General features: G+C 45.3%; 1 protein-coding gene across 5 annotated transcripts in view; it reads right to left on the minus strand.

The window, feature by feature from the left end:
- Positions 1-23,218, minus strand: part of LOC137430999 (rho guanine nucleotide exchange factor 11) — a 216,697-nt gene that overhangs the window by 163,279 nt on the left and 30,200 nt on the right. For all 5 annotated transcript variants that reach the window (XR_013624014.1, XM_078781295.1, XM_078781293.1 and 2 more), the window contains exons 4-6: positions 19,541-19,639; positions 19,387-19,436; positions 18,689-18,746 (exon numbers count right to left, since the gene is read on the minus strand). Coding sequence is in view for 4 of the 5 variants with exons in the window: in XM_078781295.1 (XP_078637421.1) it covers positions 18,689-18,746; positions 19,387-19,436; positions 19,541-19,639 (207 nt within the window). In the remaining variant the exon portion in view is untranslated. The remainder of the gene's footprint in view (positions 1-18,688; positions 18,747-19,386; positions 19,437-19,540; positions 19,640-23,218) is intronic.

The following is a 23,218-nucleotide window of genomic DNA, read 5'->3' on the forward strand; positions in this document are numbered from 1 at the left end:
GGCATACGGGCGGGGTAGAGCGTACGGGTAGCGTTTTTTTTTTTTTTTGGCAAGGAACGGGCACCCACGTACGGGCATGCCCTAGTTAAAACACATTCAACAAAAAGACATCCAGGAACACATCACAGGGGGACCGCGAGGGAAAGACAGTACAGGGGGAAACATTCATTAAAACACATTCAACAAAAAGACATCCAGGAACGCAGCACAGGGGGACCGCGAGGGAAAGACAGCACAGGGGGAAACATTCATTAAAACACATTTTAAAAAAAAAGACATCCAGGAACACAGCACAGGGGGACCGCGAGGGAAAGACAGCACAGGGGGAAACGTTCATTAAAACACATTCAACAAAAAGACATCCAGGAACACAGCACAGGGGGACCGCGAGGGAAAGACAGCACAGGGGGAAACATTCATTAAAACACATTCAACAAAAAGACATCGAGGAACACAGCACAGGGGGACCGCGAGGGAAAGACAGTACAGGGGGACCGCGAGGGAAAGACAGTACAGGGGGACCGCGAGGGAAAGACAGTACAGGGGGAAACATTCATTAAAACACATTCAACAAAAAGACATCCAGGAACACAGCACAGGGGGACCGCGAGGGAAAGACAGTACAGAGGGAAACATTCATGAAACCACATTCAACAAAAAGACATCCAGGAACGCAGCACAGGGGGACCGTGAGGGAAAGACAGTACAGGGGGAAACATTCATTAAAACGCATTCAACAAAAAGACATCCAGGAACACAGTACAGGGGGACCGCGAGGGAAAGACAGTACAGGGGGAAACATTCATTAAACCACATTCAACAAAAAGACATCCAGGAACGCAGTACAGGGGGACCACGAGGGAAAGACAGTACAGGGGGAAACATTCATTAAAACACATTCAACAAAAAGACATCCAGGAACACAGCACAGGGGGACCGCGAGGGAAAGACAGTACAGGGGGAAACATTCATTAAAACACATTCAACAAAAAGACATCCAGGAACACAGCGCAGGGGGACCGCGAGGGAAAGACAGTACAGGGGGACCGCGAGGGAAAGACAGTACAGGGGGAAACATTCATTAAAACACATTCAACAAAAAAAGACATCCAGGAACACAGTACAGGGGGACCGCGAGGGAAAGACAGTACAGGGGGAAACATTCATTAAAACACATTCAACAAAAAGACATCCAGGAACACAGCGCAGGGGGACCGCGAGGGAAAGACAGTACAGGGGGACCGCGAGGGAAAGACAGTACAGGGGGAAACATTCATTAAAACACATTTAACAAAAAGACATCCAGGAACACAGCACAGGGGGACCACGAGGGAAAGACAGTACAGGGGGACCGCGAGGGAAAGACAGTACAGGGGGAAACATTCATTAAAACACATTCAACAAAAAGACATCGAGGAACACAGCACAGGGGGACCGCGAGGGAAAGACAGTACAGGGGGACCGTGAGGGAAAGACAGTACAGGGGGAAACATTCATTAAAACACATTCAACAAAAAGACATCCAGGAACACAGTACAGGGGGACCGCGAGGGAAAGACAGTACAGGGGGACCGCGAGGGAAAGACAGTACAGGGGGAAACATTCATTAAAACACATTCAACAAAAAGACATCGAGGAACACAGCACAGGGGGACCGCGAGGGAAAGACAGTACAGGGGGACCGTGAGGGAAAGACAGTACAGGGGGAAACATTCATTAAAACACATTCAACAAAAAGACATCCAGGAACACAGCACAGGTGGACCGCAAGGGAAAGACAGTACAGGGGGAAACATTCATGAAACCACATTCAACAAAAAGAAATCCAGGAACGCAGCACAGGGGGACCGCGAGGGAAAGACAGCACAGGGGGAAACATTCATTAAAACACATTTTAAAAAAAGACATCCAGGAACACAGCACAGGGGGACCGCGAGGGAAAGACAGCACAGGGGGAAACATTCATTAAAACACATTCAACAAAAAGACATCCAGGAACACATCACAGGGGGACCGCGAGGGAAAGACAGTACAGGGGGAAACATTCATTAAAACACATTCAACAAAAAGACATCCAGGAACGCAGCACAGGGGGACCGCGAGGGAAAGACAGCACAGGGGGAAACATTCATTAAAACACATTCAAAAAAAAAGACATCCAGGAACACAGCACAGGGGGACGGCGAGGGAAAGACAGCACAGGGGGAAACATTCATAAAAACACATTCAACAAAAAGACATCCAGGAACACAGCACAGGGGGACCGCGAGGGAAAGACAGTACAGGGGGACCGCGAGGGAAAGACAGTACAGGGGGACCGCGAGGGAAAGACAGTACAGGGGGAAACATTCATTAAAACACATTCAACAAAAAGACATCCAGGAACACAGCACAGGGGGACCGCGAGGGAAAGACAGTACAGAGGGAAACATTCATGAAACCACATTCAACAAAAAGACATCCAGGAACGCAGCACAGGGGGACCGTGAGGGAAAGACAGTACAGGGGGAAACATTCATTAAAACACATTCAACAAAAAGACATCCAGGAACACAGTACAGGGGGACCGCGAGGGAAAGACAGTACAGGGGGAAACATTCATTAAACCACATTCAACAAAAAGACATCCAGGAACGCAGTACAGGGGGACCACGAGGGAAAGACAGTACAGGGGGAAACATTCATTAAAACACATTCAACAAAAAGACATCCAGGAACACAGCGCAGGGGGACCGCGAGGGAAAGACAGTACAGGGGGAAACATTCATTAAAACACATTTAACAAAAAGACATCCAGGAACACAGCACAGGGGGACCGCGAGGGAAAGACAGCACAGGGGGAAACATTCATTAAAACACATTCAACAAAAAGACATCGAGGAACACAGCACAGGGGGACCGCGAGGGAAAGACAGTACAGGGGGAAACATTCATTAAAACACATTTAACAAAAAGACATCCAGGAACACAGCACAGGGGGACCACGAGGGAAAGACAGTACAGGGGGAAACATTCATTAAAACACATTCAACAAAAAGACATCCAGGAACACAGCACAGGGGGACCGCGAGGGAAAGACAGTACAGGGGGAAACATTCATTAAAACACATTCAACAAAAAGACATCCAGGAACACAGCGCAGGGGGACCATGAGGGAAAGACAGTACAGGGGGAAACATTCATGAAAACACATTCAACAAAAAGACATCGAGGAACACAGCACAGGGGGACCGCGAGGGAAAGACAGTACAGGGGGACCGCGAGGGAAAGACAGTACAGGGGGAAACATTCATTAAAACACATTCAACAAAAAGACATCCAGGAACACAGCACAGGGGGACCACGAGGGAAAGACAGTACAGGGGGAAACATTCATTAAAACACATTCAACAAAAAGACATCCAGGAACACAGTACAGGGGGACCGCGAAGGAAAGACAGCACAGGGGGAAACATTCATTAAAACACATTCAACAAAAAGACATCCAGGAATACAGAACAGGGGGACCGCGAGGGAAAGACAGCACAGGGGGAAACATTCATTAAAACACATTCAACAAAAAGACATCCAGGAACACAGTACAGGGGGACCGCGAGGGAAAGACATTACAGGGGGAAACATTCATTAAAACACATTCAACAAAAAGACATCCAGGAACACAGTACAGGGGGACCGCGAGGGAAAGACAGTACAGGGGGACCGCGAGGGAAAGACAGTACAGGGGGAAACGTTCATTAAAACACATTCAACAAAAAGACATCCAGGAACACAGCACAGGGGGACCGCGAGGGAAAGACAGTACAGAGGGAAACATTCATGAAACCACATTCAACAAAAAGACATCCAGGAACGCAGCACAGGGGGACCGTGAGGGAAAGACAGTACAGGGGGAAACATTCATTAAAACACATTCAACAAAAAGACATCCAGGAACACAGCACAGGGGGACCGCGAGGGAAAGACAGTACAGGGGGAAACATTCATTAAAACACATTCAACAAAAAGACATCCAGGAACACAGTACAGGGGGGACCGTGAGGGAAAGACAGTACAGGGGGAAACATTCATTAAACCACATTCAACAAAAAGACATCCAGGAACGAGGAACACAGCACAGGAACGCATCCAGGAACGCAGTACAGGGGGACCACGAGGGGAAGACAGTACAGAGGGAAACATTCATTAAAACACATTCAACAAAAAGACATCCAGGAACACAGCACAGGGGGACCGCGAGGGAAAGACAGTACAGGGGGAAACATTCATTAAAACACATTCAACAAAAAGACTTCCAGGAACACAGCGCAGGGGGACCGCGAGGGAAAGACAGTACAGGGGGACCGCGAGGGAAAGACAGTACAGGGGGAAACATTCATTAAAACACATTTAACAAAAAGACATCCAGGAACACAGCACAGGGGGACCCACGAGGGAAAGACAGTACAGGGGGAAACATTCATTAAAACACATTCAACAAAAAGACATCCAGGAACACAGCACAGGGGGACCGCGAGGGAAAGACAGTACAGGGGGAAACATTCATTAAAACACATTCAACAAAAAGACATCCAGGAACACAGCGCAGGGGGACCATGAGGGAAAGACAGTACAGGGGGAAACATTCATTAAAACACATTCAACAAAAAGACATCGAGGAACACAGCACAGGGGGACCGCGAGGGAAAGACAGTACAGGGGGACCGCGAGGGAAAGACAGTACAGGGGGAAACATTCATTAAAACACATTCAACAAAAAGACATCCAGGAACACAGCACAGGGGGACCACGAGGGAAAGACAGTACAGGGGGAAACATTCATTAAAACACATTCAACAAAAAGACATCCAGGAACACAGTACAGGGGGACCGCGAAGGAAAGACAGCACAGGGGGAAACATTCATTAAAACACATTCAACAAAAAGACATCCAGGAACACAGAACAGGGGGACCGCGAGGGAAAGACAGCACAGGGGGAAACATTCATTAAAACACATTCAACAAAAAGACATCGAGGAACACAGCACAGGGGGACCGCGAGGGAAAGACAGTACAGGGGGACCGCGAGGGAAAGACAGTACAGGGGGAAACATTCATTAAAACACATTCAACAAAAAGACATCGAGGAACACAGCACAGGGGGACCGCGAGGGAAAGACAGTACAGGGGGACCGCGAGGGAAAGACAGTACAGGGGGAAACATTCATTAAAACACATACAACAAAAAGACATCCAGGAACGCAGCACAGGGGGACCGCGAAAGAAAGAGAGTACAGGGGGAAACATTCATTAAAACACATTAAACAAAAAGACATCCAGGAACACAGCGCAGGGGGACCATGAGGGAAAGACAGTACAGGGGGAAACATTCATTAAAACACATTCAACAAAAAGACATCGAGGAACACAGCACAGGGGGACCGCGAGGGAAAGACAGTACAGGGGGACCGCGAGGGAAAGACAGTACAGGGGGAAACATTCATTAAAACACATTCAACAAAAAGACATCCAGGAACACAGTACAGGGGGAAACATTCATTAAAACACATTCAACAAAAAGACATCCAGGAACGCAGCACAGGGGGACCGCGAAAGAAAGAGAGTACAGGGGGAAACATTCATTAAAACACATTAAACAAAAAGACATCCAGGAACACAGCGCAGGGGGACCATGAGGGAAAGACAGTACAGGGGGAAACATTCATTAAAACACATTCAACAAAAAGACATCCAGGAACACAGCACAGGGGGACCACGAGGGAAAGACAGTACAGGGGGAAACATTCATTAAAACACATTCAACAAAAAGACATCCAGGAACACAGCACAGGGGGACCGCGAGGGAAAGACAGTACAGGGTGAAACATTCATTAAAACACATTCAACAAAAAGACATCCAGGAACACAGTACAGGGGGACCGCGAAGGAAAGACAGCACAGGGGGAAACATTCATTAAAACACATTCAACAAAAAGACATCCAGGAACACAGAACAGGGGGACCGCGAGGGAAAGACAGCACAGGGGGAAACATTCATTAAAACACATTCAACAAAAAGACATCGAGGAACACAGTACAGGGGGACCGCGAGGGAAAGACATTACAGGGGGAAACATTCATTAAAACACATTCAACAAAAAGACATCCAGGAACACAGCACAGGGGGACTGCTAGGGAAAGACAGTACAGGGGGACCGTGAGGGAAAGACAGTACAGGGGGACCGCGAGGGAAAGACAGTACAGGGGGAAACATTCATTAAAACACATTCAACAAAAAGACATCCAGGAACACAGTACAGGGGGAAACATTCATTAAAACACATTCAACAAAAAGACATCCAGGAACGCAGCACAGGGGGACCGCGAAAGAAAGAGAGTACAGGGGGAAACATTCATTAAAACACATTAAACAAAAAGACATCCAGGAACACAGCACAGGGGGACCGCGAGGGAAAGACAGTACAGGGGGAAACATTCATTAAAACACATTCAACAAAAAGACATCCAGGAACGCAGCACAGGGGGACCGCGAAAGAAAGAGAGTACAGAGGGAAACATTCATTAAAACACATTAAACAAAAAGACATCCAGGAACACAGCACAGGGGGACCGCGAGGGAAAGACAGCACAGGGGGAACATTCATTAAAACACATTCAACAAAAAGACATCCAGGAACACAGCACGGGGGACCGCGAGGGAAAGACAGTAGAGGGGGAAACATTCATTAAAACACATTCAACAAAAAGACATCCAGGAACACAGCACAGGGGGACCACAAGGACCACAGCACAGGGGGACCGCGAGGGAAAGACAGTACAGGGGGAAACATTCATTAAAACACATTCAACAAAAAAATATCCAGGAACACAGCACAGGGGGACCGCGAGGGAAAGACAGTACAGGGGGAAACATTCATTAAAACACATTCAACAAAAAGACATCCAGGAACACAGTACAGGGGGACCGCGAGGGAAAGACAGTACAGGGGGAAACATTCATTAAAACACATTCAACAAAAAGACATCCAGGAACACAGTACAGGGGGACCGCGAAGGAAAGACAGCACAGGGGGAAACATTCATTAAAACACATTCAACAAAAAGACATCCAGGAACACAGAACAGGGGGACCGCGAGGGAAAGACAGCACAGGGGGAAACATTCATTAAAACACATTCAACAAAAAGACATCCAGGAACACAGTACAGGGGGACCGCGAGGGAAAGACATTACAGGGGGAAACATTCATTAAAACACATTCAACAAAAAGACATCCAGGAACACAGTACAGGGGGACCGCGAGGGAAAGACATTACAGGGGGAAACATTCATTAAAACACATTCAACAAAAAGACATCCAGGAACACAGCACAGGGGGACCGCGAGGGAAAGACAGTACAGGGGGACCGCGAGGGAAAGACAGTACAGGGGGAAACATTCATTAAAACACATACAACAAAAAGACATCCAGGAACGCAGCACAGGGGGACCGCGAAAGAAAGAGAGTACAGGGGGAAACATTCATTAAAACACATTAAACAAAAAGACATCCAGGAACACAGCGCAGGGGGACCATGAGGGAAAGACAGTACAGGGGGAAACATTCATTAAAACACATTCAACAAAAAGACATCGAGGAACACAGCACAGGGGGACCGCGAGGGAAAGACAGTACAGGGGGACCGCGAGGGAAAGACAGTACAGGGGGAAACATTCATTAAAACACATTCAACAAAAAGACATCCAGGAACACAGTACAGGGGGAAACATTCATTAAAACACATTCAACAAAAAGACATCCAGGAACGCAGCACAGGGGGACCGCGAAAGAAAGAGAGTACAGGGGGAAACATTCATTAAAACACATTAAACAAAAAGACATCCAGGAACACAGCGCAGGGGGACCATGAGGGAAAGACAGTACAGGGGGAAACATTCATTGAAACACATTCAACAAAAAGACATCCAGGAACACAGCACAGGGGGACCACGAGGGAAAGACAGTACAGGGGGAAACATTCATTAAAACACATTCAACAAAAAGACATCCAGGAACACAGCACAGGGGGACCGCGAGGGAAAGACAGTACAGGGGGAAACATTCATTAAAACACATTCAACAAAAAGACATCCAGGAACACAGTACAGGGGGACCGCGAAGGAAAGACAGCACAGGGGGAAACATTCATTAAAACACATTCAACAAAAAGACATCCAGGAACACAGAACAGGGGGACCGCGAGGGAAAGACAGCACAGGGGGAAACATTCATTAAAACACATTCAACAAAAAGACATCGAGGAACACAGTACAGGGGGACCGCGAGGGAAAGACATTACAGGGGGAAACATTCATTAAAACACATTCAACAAAAAGACATCCAGGAACACAGCACAGGGGGACCGCTAGGGAAAGACAGTACAGGGGGACCGCGAGGGAAAGACAGTACAGGGGGACCGCGAGGGAAAGACAGTACAGGGGGAAACATTCATTAAAACACATTCAACAAAAAGACATCCAGGAACACAGTACAGGGGGAAACATTCATTAAAACACATTCAACAAAAAGACATCCAGGAACGCAGCACAGGGGGACCGCGAAAGAAAGAGAGTACAGGGGGAAACATTCATTAAAACACATTAAACAAAAAGACATCCAGGAACACAGCACAGGGGGACCGCGAGGGAAAGACAGTACAGGGGGAAACATTCATTAAAACACATTCAACAAAAAGACATCCAGGAACGCAGCACAGGGGGACCGCGAAAGAAAGAGAGTACAGAGGGAAACATTCATTAAAACACATTAAACAAAAAGACATCCAGGAACACAGCACAGGGGGACCGCGAGGGAAAGACAGCACAGGGGGAACATTCATTAAAACACATTCAACAAAAAGACATCCAGGAACACAGCACGGGGGACCGCGAGGGAAAGACAGTAGAGGGGGAAACATTCATTAAAACACATTCAACAAAAAGACATCCAGGAACACAGCACAGGGGGACCACAAGGACCACAGCACAGGGGGACCGCGAGGGAAAGACAGTACAGGGGGAAACATTCATTAAAACACATTCAACAAAAAAATATCCAGGAACACAGCACAGGGGGACCGCGAGGGAAAGACAGTACAGGGGGAAACATTCATTAAAACACATTCAACAAAAAGACATCCAGGAACACAGTACAGGGGGACCGCGAGGGAAAGACAGTACAGGGGGAAACATTCATTAAAACACATTCAACAAAAAAAACATCCAGGAACACAGCACAGGGGGACCGCGAGGGAAAGACAGTACAGGGGGAAACATTCATTAAAACACATTCAACAAAAAGACATCCAGGAACACAGTACAGGGGGACCGCGAGGGAAAGACAGTACAGGGGGAAACATTCATTAAAACACATTCAACAAAAAGACATCCAGGAACACAGCACAGGGGGACCACGAGGAACACAGCACAGGGGGACGGCGAGGGAAAGACAGTGCAGGGGGAAACATTCATGAAAACACATTCAACAAAAAGACATCGAGGAACACAGCACAGGGGGACCGCAAGGGAAAGAGAGTACAGAGGGACCGCGAGGGAAAGACAGTACAGGGGGAAACATTCATTAAAACACATTCAACAAAAAGACATCCAGGAACACAGTACAGGGGGAAACATTCATTAAAACACATTCAACAAAAAGACATCCAGGAACGCAGCACAGGGGGACCGCGAAAGAAAGAGAGTACAGGGGGAAACATTCATTAAAACACATTAAACAAAAAGACATCCAGGAACACAGCACAGGGGGACCGCGAGGGAAAGACAGTACAGAGGGAAACATTCATTAAAACACATTCAACAAAAAGACATCCAGGAACGCAGCACAGGGGGACCGCGAAAGAAAGAGAGTACAGGGGGAAACATTCATTAAAACACATTAAACAAAAAGACATCCAGGAACACAGCACAGGGGGACCGCGAGGGAAAGACAGTACAGGGGGAAACATTCATTAAAACACATTCAACAAAAAGACATCCAGGAACACAGCACAGGGGGACCACAAGGACCACAGCACAGGGGGACCGCGAGGGAAAGACAGTAGAGGGGGAAACATTCATTAAAGCACATTCAACAAAAAGACATCCAGGAACACAGCACAGGGGGACCACAAGGACCACAGCACAGGGGGACCGCGAGGGAAAGACAGTACAGGGGGAAACATTCATTAAAACACATTCAACAAAAAAATATCCAGGAACACAGCACAGGGGGACTGCGAGGGAAAGACAGTACAGGGGGAAACATTCATTAAAACACATTCAACAAAAAGACATCCAGGAACACAGTACAGGGGGACCGCGAGGGAAAGACAGTACAGGGGGAAACATTCATTAAAACACATTCAACAAAAAAAACATCCAGGAACACAGCACAGGGGGACCGCGAGGGAAAGACAGTACAGGGGGAAACATTCATTAAAACACATTCAACAAAAAGACATCCAGGAACACAGTACAGAGGGACCGCGAGGGAAAGACAGTACAGGGGGAAACATTCATTAAAACACATTCAACAAAAAGACATCCAGGAACACAGCACAGGGGGACCACGAGGAACACAGCACAGGGGGACGGCGAGGGAAAGACAGTGCAGGGGGAAACATTCATGAAAACACATTCAACAAAAAGACATCGAGGAACACAGCACAGGGGGACCGCAAGGGAAAGAGAGTACAGAGGGACCGCGAGGGAAAGACAGTACAGGGGGAAACATTCATTAAAACACATTCAACAAAAAGACATCCAGGAACACAGTACAGGGGGACCGCGAGGGAAAGACAGTACAGGGGGAAACATTCATTAAAACACATTCAACAAAAAGACATCCAGGAACACAGCACAGGGGGACCGCGAGGGAAAGACAGTACAGGGGGAAACATTCATTAAAACACATTCAACAAAAAGACATCCAGGAACGCAGCACAGGGGGACCGCGAGGGAAAGACAGTACAGGGGGACCGCGAGGGAAAGACAGCAAAGGGGGAAACATTCATTAAAACACATTCAACAAAAAGACATCCAGGAACACAGTACAGGGGGACCACGAGGGAAAGACAGTACAGGTTTAGGTTTAGGTTTGAGATTCTGAAGAATCCTCGCCTGGTCGCTTCGCCTCAAGTAAGAGCCGTCGGCCATTTTGATCCTCGCGCTTCGTTCACCGAAAAAGGTTTTTTGCTACGCGTCAGCTTTTCTCACCATACTGTCGTCTGTCGGGGATGTGTGTGCGCAAACACTGCATTTGAAGATTACGCTGCGGTTCGCTGATTGAACGGTGAACGTGCACATCGAGGTTGCCTTTGGTTTTGGACCACGTGACTTGCTACGCTTTGCCTACGCTTACGCCTCGTCAGCATCAACGGGGTGCGGGTCTCGATTCAATCTCGCTCTGACACTCGCTGAAGGGGATCACCTTTGAGTTATAGAGACATTGAGGAGTGTTCCTCTTTCACTCACTTGGAGCGCAGTGAGTTATCTTACTTTAGCTGATGGTCCCATCATAAAATGTATTGAGTGTACTTTTGATTGCCAATTGATGTATCGTTATTCCTGTGTGATTTTTAATACACTATTTGTTCGTTTATAATCATTGGTGTGGTTTCACTATTGATTTTGACACGGAGTTACACATTTTTTCTGCCGTGGCTCCTCTCGGGGCTCGGAGGTACATCGTGGCCAGGGGGTCGGGGAGGAACACGTAACAGAAATTGGGGGCTCGTCCAATTGCCTCGTGGGCTCGTAATTGGGTCTTCGTCCGGGATAAAATTCCCGAATAACATCCGTTCGGGATTGACCCAGATTGAAATTGGGGGCTCGTACTGTGGAGAAATTGGGGGCTCGGCTTTGCTGATTAAATTCCCTAATTCTCGTACTGTGGATTAAATTCCCTAAATTTCGTCCGGGAAAGAATTCCCTAACATTCCCAGAATGCCCAAATTTGGAATTTTTCCAGCATTCCAAAATTTTTCAAAAAATTTGAACATATTTGTGTGAAGGTTAACAGGTGTTAACGGATAGTCACCATGGTGGTTGACGCAGGAAAGTTTGCGGCGTCCCCTAGTGAAGCACAGTTCCAAGCATTAAAAAAATCCGAACTCTTGATATTGGCCAAACAGCTTTGAGGTCCGAGCTAATATGAAGAAAGCAGAGATGCAGAGATTGGTGATAGAATCTCTGGTGGGACAAGGAACATGGAAAGAGGTAGCCTTGGATTGGTTACCCGAGGAACAAGAAAATGTGGAGCTCCGGAAAATGGAGATGCAATTGCAGAGCCAGGAAAGGTTAAAAGCAGAGGAAAGGAGAGCTGCAAGAGAACTCAAAGAAAGGAAAGAGAACTCGAGGAGAAAAGAACAGAGGAAAGGAGAGTTGAAAGAGAACTCGAGGAAAAAAGAGCAGAACAGGAAAGAGAACTCCAGGAAAAAAGAATCGCACAGGAAAGAGAACTCGAAGAGAGAAGAGCAAAGGGAAAAGCAGAGGAGAGAAAAGCCAAAAGGGAGTTAAGGGTGTAGTACTGGTGAAAAATTGAGAAAACTACATAGGTACCTTTGAGAGGCCTTTACACAAAAACAAAGTCAAGTTAATATCTAATTTTCAGTTTTTCTTGAAAGATATAATCTTGGCTTTAACTCAGACCAGTTTCAACGCTTCTTTGTCATATTACATGCATATAATTTGCATAAATTAGACCGTCAATAAAAAACAAGGAAAAACAAAGAACACATTTCTACTTCTATCTTCTATGTCACCTATCATTCTTTTCACACAAAACTTGGTACATGTATTATACATGTTACTCTACTACCTGATGAGGATTTTGTGAAATTATGTCAAATGTTCACTAATTAGCTAATTATGCCAATTACCAGATAAAACTTGGTTGTCCTTCAATAAATCCACAATGGCTACTCCTATAAACAAAAGCCTTCATCATTTTAAAGGAAGTGATATTCTGAATATCCTGTCCAAATTTCAGCCCAAAAGAATGATGCAAATTAAAGTTATAACAAATAATTCTACTTCCGGTTATTGAGGGGCATGTATGATGTTAGAAAATTTGAATTTTTCAATAATTAGGGGTACTTCTATGACCTCTAATAGCATGATTCTTGTTTATAAGACTATAAGGAAACTGTTCAGCTAAAAAAAAAAAAAAAATCACCTGTTCACCAGTACTACACCCTTAAGGGAACGTGACATGGAGCTTCAGAATGAAATTAAATGCAAAGAGCTGGAGTTAATGAGAGAACGGGGAGAGGTACCATCCATGCCGGCTAGTTCGACAACTAGTCAGAACACCTGGGATGTTGGTAGACATGTGAGGCTGGTTCCACTCTTCAATGAAAAGGAGGTAGCCAAGTTTTTTTACACTTTGAGAAAGTGGCTCGAATGCTAAAATGGCTGAGGAATCCTGGACCATGTTAGTGCAAAGTGTTCTGGTGGGTAAAGCTCAAGATATTTATTCTGCTTTACCGATTGAACAATGTGCAGATTATGAGATAGTGAAGAAAACCATTCTCAAAGCCTATGAATTGGTCCCTGAATCTTACTGGCAAAAATTCCGGAATGCCAGGAAGAGGGAGAGTGAGACTCATGTGGAGTTTGCCAGAATGAAAGAAACCATGTTTGATCGGTGGTGTGATTCAAAAGGGGTTGGGAAAGACTTCGAACTATTGCGACAATTGATCCTGGTGGAGGAATTCCAACAGTGTGTCCACGGGGACATTAAAGTACATCTGGAGGAAAGGAAAGTACCAAAGTTGTATGCGGCAGCAACCATGGCAGATGGCTATGCCTTAACATCCAGGATGAGGTTCCATAAACCTAACTTCCCGCCTAGAGTTCGCCCGGAGAGTTATGATACATCCGGTGCGGAGAACGAGGATTCATGGGGGAGGCCTAGAGATGACTATGAGGACAGATCTGATACCGCGACTCTTAGGGATCAGAGGTCTACAGTTCCAAGACGGACTTATCCTCCGGGGGGCTCGAGACAAACCACGAGTTTCTCCTCCGGGCCTACTTGCGCGTTTTGCAAGAAACCTGGACACTTGATGTCCTGATGTTATGCTATGGAAAGGCAAAATCAGAAGCGGAGTCAGACTAGTACAACTCCGAATGCAATGGCAAATGTGAGAAATCGCCCTCAAAAGGGTTACCAATCATGTATTTCAGAGGAATTTGTGTCACTGGATGGAGACTCGACTAACCAGAAACCGGTTAGGGTATTGAGGGACACAGGAGCACATCAATCTTTGATGCTTGAAGGCATTTTGCCATTCTCAGAGAAGACGGCAACTGGTGTTAGTGTTCGTTTACAGGGGGTTGGTGGCTGTGTTAAAGCTCCACTTCATGTCATCCATTTAGAGTCTGATTTGGTGTCAGGACCGGTCACCGTAGGTCTACAAGCCACTCTTCCTGTAGAGGGAGTATCTTTTGTTATCGGGAATGATTTGGCCGGTGGTCAAGTTTCTGGTAACCCGATGTTTGTTAAAAAGCCGAAGATGGAAAGTAACACGACCCAAGTCAGGGATGGAGGCAATGTTGGCAAGCTCTTTGTAGGTGGACTGAACTTCAAAACAAGGAAAGATGTTCTGGCCTCTGTCTTCGGCAAATATGGCCCGCTTCTGGAAGTGCTGCTGATAAAAGACAGGGAGACACAAAAGTCAAGAAGGTTTGGCTTTGTCACGTTTGAAAACACAAAGGACGCCAGAGATGCAGAAAAGGATCTGAATAACAAGGAGTTGGAGGGTCGGACCATAACAGTAGAGAAGGCATTTCATAGGTGTCGAGGGGGCTACAGAGGGGGACAACGTGGAAGTAGTGGTTTTGGTGGTGGCCGCAGTCGATATTACTATGGAGGCTCCCAGAGTTACGGCAGTTCCCGAAGGAATGATTATCAGAGTAGTGGCCGAGAAGGAGACCGCTATTCATGTGACTACAGTGACAAGCGGTCCAACCGTGATTATTATGAAAGTTCGGAAGAGTTAAAGCACTGAATGCTGCGGAGCAGCCGAGCCAAGATTCCGACACGGATTAACCGTGAACGCCACGTTCCTAAAGGCATCCATGTAGTGAACTTTCCAACACAGATTAACCGTGAACTCCACGTTCCTAAAGGCGTCCATGTAGTGAACTTTCCAACACAGATTAACCGTGAACTCCACGTTCCTAAAGGCGTCCATGTAGTGAATACTTCCAGGTCTCACCACCCAACCACCATGGAACCTGGCTCTCAGCTCGGCCTCCCGGAAAAAGTGCTGTAGATTTGCTTGACTTTGGATTTTTGATCACCACCCCTTAACCTTCATTCAAAAGAAACTAAAAGTAAAAACATCAGAGGGTGCTGAGATGGAGTTTGGCTTTGCAGGAGTCCAAATGGGGAATTGAACATGTAAAGGGCAGGGACAATGTCGTTGTTGACGCTTTGTCCAGAGTGAATTAACTTTGGAAATCTCTGTGGGTTGTTCGAAGTTTTGTTGCTTTATTTTTGGGGAATATTGAGTATTGTTGCCCACGGGAATTGATGATTTGGGTTGTGAGTTTACATTTGTTTGTTTGAAGAGTTTGCCTGCAAAGAAAGTTTTCGCTGTGTTCAAACTTTCTTTCTTGAGGGGGGGAAGTGTTACGGATTCGTCACTTCCGTTGTTGGGGTTTTCCTCCACTTGAAATATTTCTGATTCTATGTACTATTATTGTCTTCCAAAGGTTTATTGTTTATGAACTGTTTTCAAAAGGTAAAAAGAATTAATGTTTTAAATTAAACCGGAACCGAACAACGATGAGGAGGAAGAAGGGGCAGAGGAAGAGAAGGCGTGGCGAGTGAAGTCAGACAAGACGCGTGGCTTCCAGCTCCGTAGCGAGCGTTATTTAACGAAAGTCGCGAGTGAACTTTGAGTTTCCTTGGAGGGAATTTCCTGTGATAGGTGTTATCGCTGGAGGATTGTGAAACCTGCGTAGACAGATTTAAGCGTTGAGATTCTGAAGAATCCTCGCGTGGTCGCTTCGCCTCAAGTAAGAGCCGTCGGCCATTTTGATCCTCGCGCTTCGTTCACCGAAAAAGGTTTTTGCTACGCATCAGCTTTTCTCACCATCCTGTCGTCTGTCGGGGGGGGGGGGGGGGGGGGGGGGTGCGGAAATGCTGCGTTTGAAGATTACGCTGCGGTTCGCTGATTGAATGGTGAACGTGCACATCGAGGTTGCCTTTGGTTTTGGACCACATGACTTGCTACGCTTTGCCTACGCTTATGCTTCGTCAGCATCAACGGGGTGTGGGTCTCAATTTGATCTCGCTCTGACACTCGCTGGAGGGGATTACCTTTGAGTTGAAGAGACATTGAGGAGTGTTCCTTTTTCACTCACTTGGAGCGCAGTGAGTTATCTTACTTTAGCTGATGGTACCATCATAAATTGTATTGAGTGTACTTTTGATTGCCATTGGTTGTATCGTTATTCCTGTGTGATTTTTAATATACTATTTGTTCGTTTATAATCATTGGTGTGGTTTCACTATTGATTTTGACAAGGAGTAACACATTTTTTCTGCCGTGGCTCCTTTCGGGGCTCGGAGGTACATCGTGACAAGGGGGTCGGGGAGGCACACGTAACAATATTCTCTTCAATCTCATCCTTCCCTCCAGTAGTCTATAGGCTTATGTAACATTTTCCAGGTTTGTCATTTTTTGGGGTAGATTTATTGGCACTCATGTCTAAACACATCTAGAAACTTCACTGATTAAGAAAAAAAGGGTGCCAGTTTTTCCATTAACATTTAGGGCCTCCATTTTGTATTTCAAAATGGCCGCCACCGAAACTCAATTTCCTAAACAATATTTGCCAATTAACTATAATATTCATTCAAATTTTCTGTTCTCCCCTATGGGCTGGTGCTCCTGCCTCACACCTGGCTCGGCTTCACGCTGTTGAATCCAAAGCTTTCAAAATCATTGGAATCTCCCGCGATGAAGCTATCTCTGAGGGCCTTTCACTCACTCACCGCAGGCAGGTAGGTGGTCTTTCTGTCTTCTACCGACTCCTCTCCGGCCTTGCTCCCCCAGCTCTCTCTGTGCTCTGTCCCCCAAATATTCCTACAGGTCGCACAAGATCTGCCAGCAACCCTCTGATGGTTAAACTGCCGAAATCTCGGCTCTCTGCTCACCTTCACTCTTTCATTCCTCTTTTCTCCCGCCTGTGGAACAAACTCCCACACTCCCTTCAATCCCTCTCCTCCCTCCAGGTCTTTAAAACAGCTGTTCACCACCATCTCTTATCTTCCCCCATCCATAACCTTGATCTTTTCTACCCCCACTAATTCACCCCAGATCCACCTTGTTTGAAATTCCAACTTATTTCCTGGAAATCCTGGCAGTGTCCATATGTTTATACCTCTCCCACCCCCTTCATATGCCTCCCCCCCTTCACATGCCTCCCCACCTTCACATGCCTCCCCCCCAAAGCCCTCTCCCTCCCACAGATCTCTCGATGTCTCCATGTTTCTCGGTCCCTGCTCTCAAATGTTGTGTTTGTGTCCTTCCCCCTCTCTCCCCATCTTGTCTACCGCTCCCGATGTTATTTGTTTTATGTGTCTGTTTGTCTTTCTGTGTGATTAATGTTCGCTCTTTCACGAGCCTCGATCTTGTATACAAAAAAAAAAAAAAAAAAAAAAAAAAAAAAAAATGTCATACAATATTTATTCCATTTTATCGAAACTCATATATTAGGGGTCAACAATTCATTGGAAACAAAATGAGAGCACAAGAAATACTCTAAATTAACAAAAATCAAAGATGGCCACCAAATTTCAGACTTTTTTTTTTACGTAAAATGCCATAACTTTTGAACCAATGGACATAGGAAGATGTTTTTGGTGTCTAACCATATGTTTTGGCATATGAGGATTCCAATAATAACAACATATTTATGATTCGAACATCCTTCACCAATCCTCCAAAACATTTAATAGAAATAATGTAGAACATGTAATTCAATATAAATTTATTTGGGCGGTTATAGAACTTGAAGATGGATAATTTTTTTAAAAGGTACGACATGTATGAATCCAGGAGTGTCAACGTTATGGATTAAATGTTCCTAAAAATGGCCCGAAATGGCCCTAAAATTAATGGCCCTAAATGTTAATGGAAAAACTGGCACCCATTTTTTTCTTAATCAGTGATGTTTCTAGATGTGTTTAAACATGAATGTCAAGAATCTACCCAAAATTTTGCTTTTTTTTTTTTACAAAAGTCCACAGGCTGTTTACCACCATCTGCGATCATGATCATCCCCCATATAAAACCGCAATCTTTTCTATCCCAGCTAAACTATTCCTCCTCCCTTTCCACCCCCTCCCTCCCAATTTTTTTTGCCCAGTATCTCCTTCCTGAAAGTTTGCTTCTGCATACATCTTGCCAACTCCCTGCGTCCTCCCATACCCCCATTCTTACCTGTATCCCTTGCTTGTCTTTCTCCCTCTATTGTGTCCCTCAGATCTGCTATTGGTGCTTCTTCCCTCTCTTTCTGCTGTTCATTTTGTTATGTTGTGTCCTAATAAAACCGCAATCTTTTCTGTGTTCTGTGCTCTAGCTCTTCCAATAGCATTGATTCAGTATCCAAAAAGCACAAAAAAAAAAGGCTTACATTTGATGAGATGCACCACCTCAAGATGGTTTGACTGAGTCACCAATGTCCCATTGACCTGAAGACAAAGGACAGACAGTGAAAAAGATTAGAAATTATAGTTTTTGCAAAGACGTGCAGTACATTTCCTCATATCAGGAGTTTTCAGATTTTTACAGAACTTTATAAGCTCCTCCCTATATTAATTCTTCCTATAAACCATGTTTCACATGCAGGGTGATTCATCAATGTGTGGGCCATCCCTCGGGTGCATGTTAAGCTGCATCAGTGTTGAAATCACCATCTATCTCTCTTGGGACAGTCGTAGGCCTTCTCCAGGTCCATAAATCCCAATGACATTTTACCTTGCACCGACAATCTCTTCTCCACCAGCAATCTCTTCTCCAACCGCTGCTACTCTTCTCCGAATACAAAATTCTCTTTTTGAATACGTATGATGTTTATTGAATACATATGATGACTTGACAGCTATAAATCAATCGGCCATGGTTGTATTTGCGACCTGGACCAGGATTTCTCTCTTGATGAGGAATTCCTGCACTCTTGGCAATAGCCTCAATATATGCTGCAGAAAATAATACACTTGTAGAACCTCCTTAAATGTCTTCCCAGCCCTTCCCCATCCCCCACAACACTTTCTTTTTTTCTTTAACTTAGACAAATGTTCAAAAATGTGTCCCTTGGCAAACTTGCGATACCTTGATAATTCTGTCTCCTTGCTGCACTCCAGAGCGCATGGCCGCACCATCTGTTTGGAACAAATTATCAAAAAACGTCAACAAAACCGGGCACCCCACAAGCATTCCCAAACAGGGAATGACAACTTCAACAATTGAAAGGGCACAGTCTCACCTTCACGTACAGACTGCACGAACACGGGATTGTCACCGCTCACCGTCAGGCCAAAGCCGTGCTCATCCCTCTGTACTATCACACAGCGCTGGACCAACCCTGAAAACAGCCACAAATAAGCATTTGCATGTATACATGCCAGTGGAAGTAGAGTACAAGTCAAATTGACTAATTTTCCTATTTTTCTTACCTTCATTCATAGATAAAAACCACCTTTAGAGGCCATTTTTCCCCGCAAGCGGGGGTTGGCCTTTTTTGGGCACCGTGGTTGTTGTTGTTTTTCGGTCCCCTTTTTGAAGCAATGTTTTACGGCCGGATGCCCTTCCTGACGCCAACCCTTTTTGTCGCCTTTAACGATAAACAGGGAATTACCAGTGAACTGGTACTCAATTAGCCGACCTCGGAAGGATGACAGGCTGAGTCAACCCCCCTGGCGTTAATTCAGCGATCGACCGGGATTCGAACCCAGGATCCTAGGATCCTAAGCCGGCACCCTAGCCGCTAGCCCAACACCAGGGTTAGCCCTAGCAGCTAGCCCAACTTCATTCATAGATATTAGCACATAATCCATGTCGTGATTGCATCAATCTCCCCCCACCTCCCAACCATACGGCCAATTACATTTTGACTGTGGAAACTTACACATGCAATTCGGACAACTCCTCAACCCCCGTTTCCATCAGCACCCCCTCAACCTCACTGAAAATCCTCATACCCTTTCCCCTCCCAACTCTGTCCCATCTTTACACTGTACGCTCATCCCCCCCCCCCCCCCCCCCTTCCTCAACGCCCTTCCCATCTCTAACCCCAAATCAACGCACCCCTTCTCACTATCCTTCCGCTCATAAATGCAAACGGGCATCCCCACATCGAAACAGTGGAATAGTTAATGCTTTCCCCTCCCCTACCATGCTATCACTGACTTCATAGAAACCTGTCATGGTCGCTGGTCCAACTCACAATCCTGCGCGACATGCGGAAACCCCGTGGCATTGCAACTCTCAAGTGACCATGAGCAGACTAATTTCTGGCCCAACTCAACAAACGACACAAAACGAACCATCTTCTTACTGATGCATGCATACACTGTTAAAAGTAAATAATAATCTAAATAAAAAATAATGACAAATCATGATGTAAATTTTATTTTAAAAGTAAAAGTACAAAAATAATAATTGTTTCATGTCACGAGATTTCCGGAAGTACTTAACAAAGGCCTTTATAATGATGTGTTTATGGCCCTGGTCGAGTCGTTGAAGAGAATAGTAGGAAATAATAGGAAGGACACAAGTAACCTCTGTGATAAAAACCTAGCACATTACATTTTGTCACAGTTCAATACTCCTGAATAAACATGAACAACAGCGGTGTGTTCCGTTAGCAAGCGGCTTGCTTGATTGAAAACGCTCAACCAAATACTCCAATGGACCGGAGTGCTTGGTATCGCTTAACAACATGGGCGTCTTCATGTAAACAAAGCTATTATCGTGGTAGTCGAGCAAATGCTGTCCAGGCCGTCATTTTCAGTCTTACTTGATCCTCTTGTGACAACGACTTCCCCAAACAAATATATTTTGTTTGCTGCGGCTACAGAGTACGAGGAAGAGGGAAAGAGAGATAAGAAATGGGGAGTCACTATGCATTTTGGGGCGAGAGTTGAGGGGGGACTGGGTGGGAGGCGTTTTACATTTTTGTAGATCTTGAAGAATTAGGATGAAAAGTAGAAGCAACAATAAAAGGGTGAAATGCTCGTTTCAACAGTATTACGCGCACACGTAGCAGGGGTTGCGCAATTGAAAATTTCATTGCTCGTACAGTCGTGGCCAAAAATATTGGCACCCTTGCACTTTTTTCAAATAACTCAAAATTTTCCCGAAAAAATAAGTTGAAATTGACAAAAGTATTTGGTCTCCACAATTCTTTATTTCACTTCAGAACTGGACTCTTACTTTCAGATTCAGAACTTAATATATCCTTTTTCATCAGAAAATAAAAAGAAATGGCATGTACAAAATTATTGACACCCCAGATTTAATATTTCGTAGCACATGGCCGTTGGACAAAACTGCAGTCAAGTGCTTCCTATAGCCATGAATGAGCTTCCTACACCTCTCTACTGGCAGTTTGGTCCACTCTTCTTGTGCAAATTTGAAGGATACTGCTCTCCCAGATTTGAAGGGAGCCTTCTCCCAACTGCTGTTTTCAGATCTCCCCACAAGTGTTCAATGGGATTCAGATCTGGACTCATTGCTGGCCACTTCAGAACAGTCCAGCACTTTGTCTTGAACCATTCCTGGGTGCTTTTTGAAGTGTGTTTGGGGTCATTGTCTTGCTGCAAGACCCATGACCTTCGACAGAGACCCAGCTTTGTGACACGGGGTTGAACATTGTGCTCCAAAATGTCTTGGTAATCTCCTGATTTCATGATGCCATGCACACATTCAAAGCACCCAGTGCCAGAGGCAGCACAGCAACCCCAAAACATCACTGAATCTCCTCCCTGTTTAACTGTAGGGAAGGTGTTCTTTTGTTTGAAGGCTTCATTTTGTTTTCTATAAACAGAGATGATGTGCTTTACAAAAAAGCTCTAATTTGGTCTCATTTGTCCACAGGACATTCTCCCAGAAGCATTTTGGCTTGTTCAGGTGTTTTGACAAACTCCAGTCGGGTTTATTATGTCTCTCTCAGCAGTGGGGTCCTCCTGGTTTTCCTACCATAGAACCCCCTTTCGTCGAGTTGGCAACGGATGGTGTGAGTTGAAACTGTCGTACCTTGTGTCTGAAGGTCAGCTTGAATCTCTTTGGCAGTTAAAGGAGGTGCTTTCTCCACCATTCGAACAATCCTTCGCTACAATCTTTGATCAAGTTCTCTCTTGCCGCCACATCCAAGTAGGTTGGCTACAGTGACATGGGCCTTAAACTTTCTGTTGACATTGCGTACGGTGGACACAGGAACATCAAGGTCTCTGGAGATGGTCTTGTCGCCTTGAGATTGTCCATGCATGGCTACAATCTTGTGTCTCACATAAGAGAATTCTCTGGTTTTCTTTCTTTTCTCCATGCACACACAATCACACAAAAAAGCAGAATGACTCCTTTTCTCGATTCAAACTGGTTGAATGAGTGATTTTTATATTGCAGGCACCTGCAATGCACCACAGGTGAGTTCAATTCAAAAGTAAATGAGAATCACCTGCTTGAAATCGTTATTTCTGACAACTTCTAAAAGGTGCCAATAATATTGACCAGGCCATTTTAGGATTGCCATGTGGAATAAGCAAAGATTTCATAATTTTTTCAGCTTTTTTGTTTTGTTCCACTGCAAACCAAAGAAATACAAATTTGAATACCAAAATATTTTTTTTAACTTCAACAATTTTCTGGAAGAAATGATGCATTATTTGAAAAAAGTGCAAGGGTGCCAATATTTTTGGCCACGACAGTACTATAATTTTAAAATTACTATGGTGGCCATTTTTGGTAAGATAACAAAGCGCCTCTCTTAAATCGCTTGCTCCACTTGCTGAGTGGCTAGGCGAGCAGTGTGCAAAGTGGTCAATACAGAACTACTGGCTTGGAAAGCGATAGCAAGCCTCTTGATAACGGAACACAGCCCTGGGCACCTATTGAAATACAAGCATATTTTAATCCGTCATAGAGCTGAATCACTGACATAATA

Source organism: Myxine glutinosa, chromosome 7 (assembly GCF_964187855.1).
Source record: "Myxine glutinosa chromosome 7, kmMyxGlut1.1, whole genome shotgun sequence".
In the NCBI taxonomy this organism is placed as follows: domain Eukaryota; kingdom Metazoa; phylum Chordata; class Myxini; order Myxiniformes; family Myxinidae; genus Myxine; species Myxine glutinosa.